Raw genomic sequence first — 10,586 nt, 5'->3', positions numbered from 1 at the left:
TAAACTCCTGTGTGTAGATGTTAGCGGTGAGGGACATCTACACATCTAGACCGTGGAGCTCCTGTCTGTCTGTTACAGGTCAAGCTTGTTGGCCTTTAATAAAGTATTAATGGTCTGATCATGTCAGCTGGACTTGTAACTGAAGTAACTAAAGTCAGTAAGTAAGTAATCAGGAGTAACTGAAGTAACTAAAGCAGGAACAGATGTATGTAGCGGAGTAACTAAAGTAACTAGTAACTAAAGTAACTAGTAACTAAAGCTGGAACAGATGAATGTAGTGGAGTAACTAAAGTAACTAGTAACTAAAGCTGGAACAGATGAATGTAGTGGAGTAACTAAAGTAACTAGTAACTAAAGCTGTAACAGATGAATGTAGTGGAGTAACTAAAGTAACTAGTAACTAAAGCTGTGACAGATGAATGTAGTGGAGTAACTAAAGTAACTAGTAACTAAAGTAACTAGTAACTAAAGCTGGAACAGATGAATGTAGCGGAGTAACTAAAGTAACTAGTAACTAAAGCTGGAACAGATGAATGTAGCGGAGTAACTAAAGTAACTAGTAACTAAAGCTGTAACAGATGAATGTAGTGGAGTAACTAAAGTAACTAAAGTAACTAAAGCAACTAGTAACTAAAGCTGGAACAGATGAATGTAGCGGAGTAACTAAAGTAACTAAAGCAACTAGTAACTAAAGCTGGAACGGATGAATGTAGCGGAGTAACTAAAGTAACTAAAGCTGGAACAGATGAATGTAGTGGAGTAACTAAAGTAACTAGTAACTAAAGCTGGAACGGATGAATGTAGCGGAGTAACTAAAGTAACTAAAGCTGGAACAGATGAATGTAGCGGAGTAACTAAAGTAACTAAAGCTGTAACAGATGAATGTAGTGGAGTAACTAAAGTAACTAGTAACTAAAGTAACTAGTAACTAAAGCTGGAACAGATGAATGTAGTGAACTAAAGTAACTAGTAACTAAAGTTGGAACATTAATGTAGTGGAGTAACTAAAGTAACTAAAGCTGTAACAGATGAATGTAGCGGAGTAACTAAAGTAACTAGTAACTAAAGCTGTAACAGATGAATGTAGTGGAGTAGAAGTAGAACGTGGCATAAAAAGAAAAGACTCAAGTAAAGTACAAGTACCTCAACATCTGGACTCAAGTACAGTTCTGGAGTAAATGTACTTAGTTACATTCTCCTGCTGCCTACAGTGAACATATAAAGGTTTTATGTGTGCATTATATATGGAGAAATAAGACAACAACAGGCTGTTTTTCTATTTGATTTATTTTTCCCGCACAAAGTGAAGAATCTGCTTTAGTAGAAGGTGTTTGGTCTCTTGGTGGTGAAGCGGGGTTTGTGCTGGCGGCGCAGGACGCGGTGGGGCAGCGGGAACTTGATCTTGGAGTCCTGACGGAGGAACCAGAGAAGACCCAAAGTTTAGTTTCACACAGCGGACATCAACAGTCACTTTGTTATTAACGGTTACAAACATTAAGACAATCAGTTCTTGCATTACAAGTTTTCTGAAATGTTATCACATGCAAATGTGGCATTATGCTATGAAATCTGTGCCAATATGAATACATTTCAACAGCAGAAATGTGAACATTGGATAAAGGGAGGTTCAGAAATCTGGTTTCATTGTGTTGACATGTTAGAGTCAAAGGTTTTTACAGAGGGGACTTCAGATCTTTTTATCACTGCATCTAAAAAAAGTCCATTTTCTCCACGTTTTATGTAGAAAATGTTGTATAAGTCAGGCTGTGAACGATATCTGAACACAGCCATGTGTGAGTATAGAGAGGACCGTTACACTAGCACACATTCATTTGTGTCATGTATTGTCCAAGTCTTGTTTGCACTGTCTATCTACCTAGCCCATGATAATGTCCTGTACCAATGTTTGTCCTCATGTGTCCTATGTTCAATGTTTTAAGTTTCTGCAGAACAGGAACCTGCTGGAAACCAGGTTTTAAACTGAGTCAGGCCCGTTTATATTGGAACTTAATGATACATTTAACGGTCCTGTACGATAAATGAAATGAAAGTGGAAAGTTTGGTGTGTACGTGCTGCTGAAGTGGAGATTTCTGAGAGTCTGAGAAGACATGGATTGGAAAACGGAGACATTTTGAAGACACTACAGGTGAACATGTCAACGTAAAACTAACCGATAAACACGAAACTTCCCCAGTTGATTACAGACATTAAGACAATCTTTTTCAGTATTTCAGGTTTTCTGAAATGGGATGTTTAAATATGCAAAGGAGGCATTATCTAATGCTATGTTGAATTTAGGAGGAAACTACAGACACAAATATATAAAAAGTAAAGTCAATTGTGTTTTTGCCTGCAACGTCTCCCCTTAATTCTCTAATTGTGGCCAGTTTCAGAACCGCCAGGTTTGGAGATGGAAGCTGAAAACCTGGAAGAGGAATCTGGCCTTTTGTCTGGCGGGTTTTTAAACTGGAGCTGACAGACGTCGAGGCAGTCCAGAGAGAGACCCGCGGGCGCCACAGCGCCACGGTAAACACAAAGACTCACATGGAACTGCTTGATGGCGGGTCTGCGACATTTGTTGGCAGCGATGACCTGGACCTTCATGATCTGGATGGAGTGGGCGCGAGCACGATGGCGAGCTCCCATATCACGGTCTGACGGGACAGAAAGAGGAGACGTTTTAACACAACATGTTTTATTCTCACAACCACCCCAAACATGGGACTAGGTCTGTCTCTATGTGTGTGTGAGAGACTGTGTGTGTGAGAGACTGTGTGTGTGTGTGTGTGTGTGACTGTGTGTGTCTGTGTGTGTGTGTGAGAGAGACTGTGTGTGTGTGTGAGAGACTGCGCGCGCGTGTGTGTGTGTGTGTGTGTGTGTGTGAGTGAGAGAGAGACTGTGTGTGTGTGTGTGTGAGTGAGAGAGAGACTGTGTGTGTGCGTGTCTCTGTGTGCATGCGTGAGTCTGTGTATGTTTGCGTGTGACTATGTCACTGTGTGTGTGTGTGTGCGTGTGTGTGAGTGAGAGAGAGACTGTGTGTGTGCGTGTCTCTGTGTGCATGCGTGAGTCTGTGTATGTTTGCGTGTGACTATGTCAGTGTGTGTGTGTGTGTGTGTGTATGTTTGCGTGTGTGTGTGTGTGTGTGTGCGTGTGTGTGTGTGTGTGTGTGTGTATGTTTGTGTGTGTGTGTGTGTGTGTGTGTGAGAATACTCACAGCACTGAGTGACGGCTCCAGATGTTGTCAGGTCTCTGTACTCTCTGTACATGTTGTGGGTGCCGCTGCGAGAGTCGTAGCGCAGCCAGATACCAAAGTTCTTCACCTTCAGAGGGGTTTTCTCGTGGACCTGAACGAGTCAAACAACAGCAGGACGTCCGTCAAGTTTATGACAATCTGTTTGTACGTTGAAACCTGCAGAGTGACGTTATCTAACCTGGAACGGGTTCATTTTGAGACTACAACTTTGTCCAGAGAGTTGGAAGTGTGTCAAATCTCGCTATACAATAAAAAGGTTATTTAAAAGATCATTTGTTGACCCTTGAATTCACTTTCAACGGCACAGCAGCATCAGAGAAAGGCGACAAGGATCAGTTTTCTGTTTGCACACCAGACAAAATCATACCACTGACAGGATATGGCCTTTGGGTTTGGGTGCATGTTAGTGATTGTGTTGCAGCAGGGACATTAAACTGTTGATTTAGTGGAAATTGGTCGTTATATTTCCTACTGTCCTTACGCTTCATTAACTGCAGCAAATATATACATTTTCATGAGTAAAATATGTCCCAATATCAGATTCATAAGCGTTTTGAGAGACCTTAATTCCACAAACTGTACTTTTTCTTTGGATTCTTGAGGTACACGTTTTCCACTCTGTACACGTTTGCTCTTATCGTGACGTTTGGTAACTTTAAACACATAATAGGGTGATATTTTTACATGTTGAAGCTTAGGTTTTAATACATTTAAAGACAAATAAGGCGGCTACGCATTTAGATGGTTTCTAAACTTTTATAGTTGCACAGAAATTTGCTCTGGCAGTGCAGACTGATCCACATTAAATACAGTTTCTCAGTCACGTCCATTATAAAATGCTAAATGTTTTGAATGCCATAACACCCCTGATATGACAGCTTATATAAACATGATCCCAATAAGTGTAGTGCTGTTTACAGAGTTTAAATTCAGACAGAAGAGGGCACTGATATCTGATCGTAAGAAAGGCTGCAGAGACAAAGACTCCTTTAAAAACTCTGCGGCGCGAGTCACGGTTAAAAATGAACAAAGAAAATACATATTGGTGGCGACAGACTTGCAAAACAATAACTTAGTTAGAAAAACTGTGCTTAGAACGGTTTTGCTTCAGTTTCTTTGCTAAACCATTTGCATCCTGTTTTAGTATTTCTGTCTTTCATGTGTTAAATCATGAAAGCTGAGTGACCTTGCAAAGAGCACAGGATGCATCCCTGAGGGCAGAACGCATAATGTGGAGGAGATGCCGGGCCTCAGAGACAAGAAAAGCTACTGACTGCATGAACCGAATGACTATCTTGACTCCCAACTCCTGTAAGAAGACACTGTTGTGAACAACCTTCAGTCATTATTCTGTACTTGAGCTGAAGTGCTGTAAAACTGACTCTAGTTGTCCAGTGATTGTGTCCATTCTTTGATAAATATCAAATATATATTATCCTAACACCAGGGAAACCTACCAGGCCACAGTAGACGGTCTCTCCAGAGGCCTTCTTCATCTTCCTCAGCTGGGAGACGAAGTACCAGAAGCGGGACTTGGCCACGACATGGTTTGGGGCGAAGATCCTCATCCGGTACAGAGGGGGGGCAGGGTTCTTGGCAGAGGGCAGCAAACGCCCAACGACTTTGTACTCCCTAAGCTGGATTCAGAGAAATTCTGTTAGGATACAAGTGTGGTAAAACTATGTACAATTACACACATTAGGAGGTATTTAATAAAAAGGTGTTCAATACTGCCTAAAATCCTGGTCTCATCAAGTACATCTGAGCACCAATTCCAGATGTCCTTATTTTGTTATGACTGACTGTCAGACTAGATTAATGTTTGAAACAGGTTTCAAACGACCCAGGCCACATATATACATATATAGACTAGGTATGTACTACTGTATATATATATATATATATATATATATATAAATAAACTAGGGCTGAACAATGCAATAACATTGTTGAATATTCACAATAACGATATTACTATTTAATAATTATTTATAGGTTTGTTAGAAATCAGTACACAGATGCTCAGGACCTGTGCATGCACAAATGGAGAGAGAGATGTCAGAGTGAGTGGGCTGCCAGTGCCCAGGAGGTGAACTGGCATCTCTCCAGCTACCAATCCACACTACGTACTTTGGGACTTGAACCAGCGACCCTCCCTATGGACTGAGCTACTGCCACCCTCTAAATTAAAACAGATATTAAAGCGTACTCAATTCTGCTGCTTTCAGTATTCTGCTAAAATACCAACGTATTGCTTGACGGTCAGGGGTGCACGATATATCGACGCAATATCGGTTTTGCAATATCACATTGTGCAATATCAGTATCGAAAATGTATTGAAAAGTACCCAATATTCCGTGTATTTTGTGAGATGCACATAGAGACAGCGAAAGAAACGAGAAGGGTGAGGACAGAGAGTGCAAACTGCAAAGCGCGTTTTTAAATAAACCTGTTTTGATATTCTAGTACCGTATTTTCTGGACTATAAGTCTCACTTTTTTTTCATACTTTGGCTGGTCCTGTGACTTAGAGAGACGAGAGTTTGGAGTGAGAGAGAAACTTGTGAGGGACTGGAGAAAAGGTTAGTCTTACTGCAATGAAGAAAACAAAGAAAGCTAGTCGCGCTGAAATCCAGATGGCCAGAGCTGGAGGAAGGAGTCCACAGATGGGTGCTTGAACAACGTGCTGCTGGGAGAGGCTCGTCAACAGAGCTGTTACGTTACGTTAACGTAGAGGACACCTACCGTATTCAGCCCCTTGTTCTGGGGGCTGTTGGGTAGTTTAATAACTGTTAATGTGTTACGTTAACATAGAGGACACCTACCGTATTCAGCCCCTTGTTCTGGGGGCTGTTGGTAGTTTAATAACTGTTAATGTGTTACGTTAACATAGAGGACACCTACCGTATTCAGCCCCTTGTTCTGGGGGCTGTTGGTAGTTTAATAACTGTTAATGTGTTACGTTAACATAGAGGACACCTACCGTATTCAGCCCCTTGTTCTGGGGGCTGTTGGGTAGTTTAATAACTTGCCTTTCCAGATTAAATGTCTGTTCTTGGTCTTGGATTTTGTGAAATACATTTCTAAATAAATGCGACTTATAGTCCAGTGCGACTTATGTTTTTTTCCTCTTCATGACGCATTTTTTGACTGATGCGACTTATACTCCGGAGGGACTTATAGTCCAGAAAATACGGTATATTGTAAGCTGATCATATCTGGAGTACAATGTTTCTCTCTGAAATGTAGTGGAGTAGAAGTAATAAGTATCAAAGTACAGTCCATAAGTAGAAGTCTGACTGTGGTCATAACATCTACATCTTATAACTTATTCCCTGTTATATATTGTTCTTGAGGTATACACCAATCACATACGTACCGATAGTGGCATTTTAAAGTGCCTTCTCTAACTCAAGAGTGTCCACGATGTGGTTATTGCACCAGTTTGGTGATGGCGATAAAGCGATGTATTGTGCAGCTCTTATTTTAACACACTGGTAATCTATGAATACACAAGTCAAGGTATTGAAATCAGGAAGGAAGGAAAAAACTGGCTTTGGAACATCTGGAGTATTTAAGGATTTGTTGACCCTTGAATTCACTTTCAACGGCACAGCAGCATCAGAGAAAGGCGACAAGGATCAGTTTTCTGTTTGCACACCAGACAAAATCATACCACTGACAGGATATGGCCTTTGGGTTTGGGTGCATGTTAGTGACGCGCATGTTTTGCTAGAATATGAACAGAAGGGGCATTAAAATGTCGACTTATTTCAAACTTCAACACTTGTGAAGTTGTACATATTGTAATGCATAAATCACCATAACATGCAGAGCATTTAGAGACCCTAAAGAGAAGTGTAGCTTCATGCAGGGATTACGAGAGGTTGTAACAAAGCCTGCCGACTACGGCTGCACAATTAATTGCAAATGTATCGGAAATCGCAATATGGACTAGTGCAACATCCAAATCACAGGTCAGCACAACATTTGTTAATGGCCAGATGTGTGTCAAACCATTCTGAGTTAAGTATTGTGGTGCTGCAGAGACATCCCAGCCTACAAATCGGATCCAACAGACCTAAGTCCCCGAAAAAAACCACACTATAATAATATTTTTCAATGAAAAATGATACAAAATGGATCATTCCCTCCAATATCGTGAATCATATCGCAGTGTCAGTCAAAGTAATCGCAATTACATATTTTCCTCGTATCGTGCAGCCCTACTGCTACTACAACGTATGTAATGTAGCACTGCTAGCTCTTTCTGCAATATGAGCCATCACTGGACAATACTCTCCACTATGCTTATTTATTCATCACTCTTAACTCAAACTGTGCAATATGTCACATCTATTTACCAGCACCTTACTCATCTGTATATCTGTGTGTGTAGATAGAGAGCTTGTTTCCCCCTCCTATGTCTACTTAATGTTTATTTGTGTTATTCTAATGTGTGTACATCGTTTCTTTCTTTTCAGCTGCTGTAACAGGAATTCCCCCAGTGTGGGATTAACAAAGTCTAGCTGATCTTACTGCTGACATCCTGGTCTTTCACACAACACTGCACATAATTGAGGCTATTTAATATATATATAGTTTATAACTAGCACATTTGATGTAGCATGTTAGCAATGGCTGAGATTCTGCACAAACTATCCTAGACTGTTTGAAAGCCCTTCTAGGAACGATCAATGGAAATTACCAATAACGTTGGCTATAAATGCTGTACGTTGGAGATGTGTTGCACATATGTCTGGCTAGCTATGTCTTAGCATCTCTTCCTACTCAAACATGAAAAACCCTGACCATGAGTCCGAAGATTGTGTTTTAACGCGTTATAATATGCTTTTAGAGACATTCAAATCAGAGCGGATTGTTGTAATCTAAGCTAATGTTAGTGGTTAAGTGTTAAACCCACGTTGAGCGCACACGCCACCGGGAAACACACGTTAGCACCACGTTAGCATTTAGCAGCTAGCGTTAGCCGTCATCGGAGCTAAGTTAGCTAAACGTTCAGGGTAAAAACTAATAATGCGGTGCTTTAAACATACAATTTAAGGCAAATAGTATTGATGTTAAGACATTTAAGGAGTCTTGACTTGTCTTATATATTGTTAGTGAGTGTATTTCACTGATACAGGAGCGCTAATGGAGTCACATTTCCAGCCACAGTCCTCCACATGGTAACGCGACGCCATGTTGTAATGTAGCCGCAAAACGCATCGGGACGAAAAACACCCAAAACATGGCTTAAATGTGGACTTTCTGTAAATGTTAATACATAAATCAGACAAACGCAACTTTATGAAGCGAAATCGCTTCATAGAGTCCGTGTGTTGTACGTAGATATAAGTCAAATAAAGAGTTTTACGTACTGTGCCGGACGCCTTCATGGTGTCTCTCGCTCACTGCCACAGAAAAGAGGAAGTAGCAAGGCGGAGACTCCTGACGTCATAAGGACGGAGGAGGGACATCCGGGTCACTTTTCACATCTTTTTGTTTTTTTTCATATATAAACAATATAGCTCAAAATTCTTCATAATACTATAAGGATCAGGTGCTTTGAAAAAAGTGCAAATGTTTAAAACCCAATAATATAAATAAGAAAGACGAGAGAAAAGCAAAAAAAATAAAAAATGACAACAAAATACAAGAAAAATAAAGATATAGGGCTTTTTTTGTAATTTATATTCTTCAATAACAACTGTCTCACATCTACAAAAACATTTTTTTCACCTCATAAATATTTTATATGGAACAAAAAGGACATTCTGCATAGTTTAAACATAAATCCCTTTTAATGGAATATTGATTTCCCGATAACATTGAGTTGGTACATCCGTTAATAGAGATGGTCTCCTCTTTACTTATGAAGAGTTTCTGTCAGAATATCCCTGTAACACCCAAGGGCGTAACTTTGGGTTCAACATTGGGGGGATTGAGATCTCCAACTATCTCGGGAAGTCCCGGGACACGTCTGCATGTATTCAGAAAAGCGTCAAAAACATTGAATAAATTGTTAAAAATTGTTGGTAAAACGTTGAAAAAAAGCATGAAAAACGTTGGAAAAAACACCAAAAATGTTGGAAAAAAAACTTTCAAAGAAGACCAAGAAACTCCGCAAAAACGTTACAGGAAGATGAAAAAACATTCTCTCAAAAAAAGCAACAAAAACTTTGAAAACGTGACAAAAATGTCCAAAAAAACAACAAAAACATTGAAAACGTGACAAAAACGTAAAAAAAAAAACAACAAAAACATTGAAAACATGACAAAAACGTCCAAAAAAACAACAAAAACATTGAAAACGTGACACAAACGTCCACAAAAGCAACAAAAACTTTGAAAACATGACAAAAACGTAAAAAAAACAAACAACAAAAACATTGAAAACATGACAAAAACGTAAAAAAAAACAAACAACAAAAACATTGAAAACGTGACAAAAACGTAAAAAAAAAAACAACAAAAACATTGAAAACATGACAAAAACGTCCAAAAAAACAACAAAAACATTGAAAACGTGACACAAACGTCCACAAAAGCAACAAAAGCAACAAAAACATTGAAAACGTGACAAAAACGTCCAAAAAAAACAACAAAAACTTTGAAAACGTGACACAAACGTCCAAAAAAGCAACAAAAGCAACAAAAACATTGAAAACGTGACAAAAACGTCCAAAAAAAGCAACAAAAACGTCCAAAAAAAGCAACAAAACATTGAAAACGTGACAAAAACGTAAAAAAAACAAACAACAAAAACTTTGAAAACGTGACACAAACGTCCAAAAAAGCAACAAAAGCAACAAAAACATTGAAAACGTGACAAAAACGTCCAAAAAAAGCAACAAAAACATTGAAAACATGACAAAAACGTCCAAAAAAGCAACAAAAACATTGAAAACATGACAAAAACGTCCAAAAAAACAACAAAAACTTTGAAAACGTGACACAAACGTCCAAAAAAGCAACAAAAACATTGAAAACATGACAAAAACGTCCAAAAAAACAACAAAAACTTTGAAAACGTGACAAAAAAGTCCAAAAAAAGCAACAAAAACGTCCAAAAAAAGCAACAAAAACATTGAAAACGTGACAAAAACGTCCAAAAAAAACATTGAAAACGTGACAAAAACGTCCAAAAAAAATTCCTGATACCGATTCTGATACCTGAACTTGCGTATCGGCCGATACCGAGTACTGATCTGATACCAGTGTGTCATACATGTTATTATGTTTTAACAGCTGTATACTACTATCTCTGTATAGATGATATGATGTATAACAGCTGTATACTACTATCTCTGTATGGATGATATGATGTAT

General features: G+C 39.1%; 1 protein-coding gene and 2 non-coding genes across 3 annotated transcripts; all 3 read right to left on the bottom strand.

Moving 5' to 3' along the window:
* Positions 1-1,269: 1,269 nt before the first annotated feature.
* Positions 1,270-8,719, bottom strand: rpl18a (ribosomal protein L18a). Its single transcript, XM_078273432.1, has 5 exons — positions 8,636-8,719; positions 4,712-4,891; positions 3,216-3,345; positions 2,546-2,655; positions 1,270-1,410 (listed from the first exon to the last, which is right to left on the bottom strand). The coding sequence occupies exons 1-5, from the start codon at positions 8,651-8,653 to the stop codon at positions 1,318-1,320; spliced, it is 531 nt and encodes a 176-aa protein (XP_078129558.1). The 5' UTR covers positions 8,654-8,719; the 3' UTR covers positions 1,270-1,317.
* On the bottom strand, positions 3,526-3,657 carry LOC144532936 (small nucleolar RNA SNORA68). The gene has a single exon (XR_013503388.1). It is a non-coding gene; the product is annotated as a small nucleolar RNA SNORA68 (small nucleolar RNA).
* On the bottom strand, positions 6,835-6,966 carry LOC144532934 (small nucleolar RNA SNORA68). Its single transcript, XR_013503386.1, has one exon. It is a non-coding gene; the product is annotated as a small nucleolar RNA SNORA68 (small nucleolar RNA).
* Positions 8,720-10,586: the final 1,867 nt, after the last annotated feature.

Source organism: Sander vitreus, chromosome 17 (genome assembly GCF_031162955.1).
Source record: "Sander vitreus isolate 19-12246 chromosome 17, sanVit1, whole genome shotgun sequence".
NCBI lineage: Eukaryota > Metazoa > Chordata > Actinopteri > Perciformes > Percidae > Sander > Sander vitreus.
Note: the sequence above shows the minus strand (reverse complement) of the source record. Positions and strands in the feature narration are given on the sequence as shown.